The 1,090-nt window shown below is 35.8% G+C and overlaps 1 protein-coding gene across 1 annotated transcript; it reads left to right on the top strand.

Annotated features, from left to right (window-relative positions):
* Nucleotides 1-632: 632 nt before the first annotated feature.
* Nucleotides 633-788, top strand: SARC_16269 (hypothetical protein; the record flags this gene model as incomplete). The annotated part of the gene is made up of 1 exon (XM_014289621.1): nucleotides 633-788. A coding segment is annotated over one exon (156 nt), but the record flags the coding sequence as incomplete, so codon positions are not given.
* Between the last annotated feature and the right edge of the window lie 302 nt (nucleotides 789-1,090).

The following is a 1,090-nucleotide window of genomic DNA, read 5'->3' as shown; positions in this document are numbered from 1 at the left end:
CGCCATAGCTCAACTTACCATCACAAGACGAGCACCAGAGTTGTCGATGACATTCAGCCGCGTTAGTAAACTAATCATTTTGTTTATAGTACAATTACAACCACTGAACTATAAAGAGTTATGTACGTTGAGATCTTGATGCTGTTGAGGGTGTATGAGGCTTCGCACGATGCCAACACTATGTGCACGGGTATCACACACCAATACTATACTAGTTTATATATATATATTTAGATTCTAGTACATCAATTTGTATTTAAAGTAATGGTATTATATGTATTTTGTTGTGGGATGCTTGTTGAGCGTAAATAAAAAATACAAGCCCGCCAAAATGTCTATCGTGCGGTACTTCGGACCAAAAAAGTAATAAATCTATAAAAAACGTGCTCGTGAGTCGTGTGCGTCGGGCCAGGTTTTTTTGGGGTTAAAATATGATATAGTATTGACATTAGAGAGACAAGCATAGATGGATAGTGATAGTGTATTTATTATTGAGTGAGTGACCTGTACTTATAAAATATAATTAAGTAGTGTGTTGTCTGGGCGTATATAGAGTGGACAGATACTTCCTATATACGGTCATATATAAACTATAACCATTTTCTCTATATACATACATACATATATGCACCATGTCGGAAACCACACCCAACGACACACCACCGGTCTCAGAGACCACCGGAAACACAAAAACAATGCTCAGCGATTCAGAGATGTTGGAACTTACAAAGACAGAAAGCAGTGCAAATCCCTTGCCAACGGTCAATGTGGGTGGGACCCCATTCCAGGTATGGCAAGGTTCGGGTATATACTGGTGTACGATAAGTTGTTTAAGTCATGTCTCTCGCTATATAAATAGTCGAGATGAATTTGAATATACACAGTTCAATATAATATATACATACACACACACACACACACACACACTATATATATATATATATATATATATATATATATATATATATATGCATACAATCATACATACATACATACATACATACATACATACATACATACATACATACGTACATACATACATACATTTACATACATACACACACTCATACACACACACACACACCTATAT

The sequence above is a fragment of the Sphaeroforma arctica genome (assembly GCF_001186125.1).
Source record: "Sphaeroforma arctica JP610 unplaced genomic scaffold supercont1.7717, whole genome shotgun sequence".
Lineage (NCBI taxonomy): Eukaryota > Ichthyosporea > Ichthyophonida > Sphaeroforma > Sphaeroforma arctica.
Note: the sequence above shows the minus strand (reverse complement) of the source record. Positions and strands in the feature narration are given on the sequence as shown.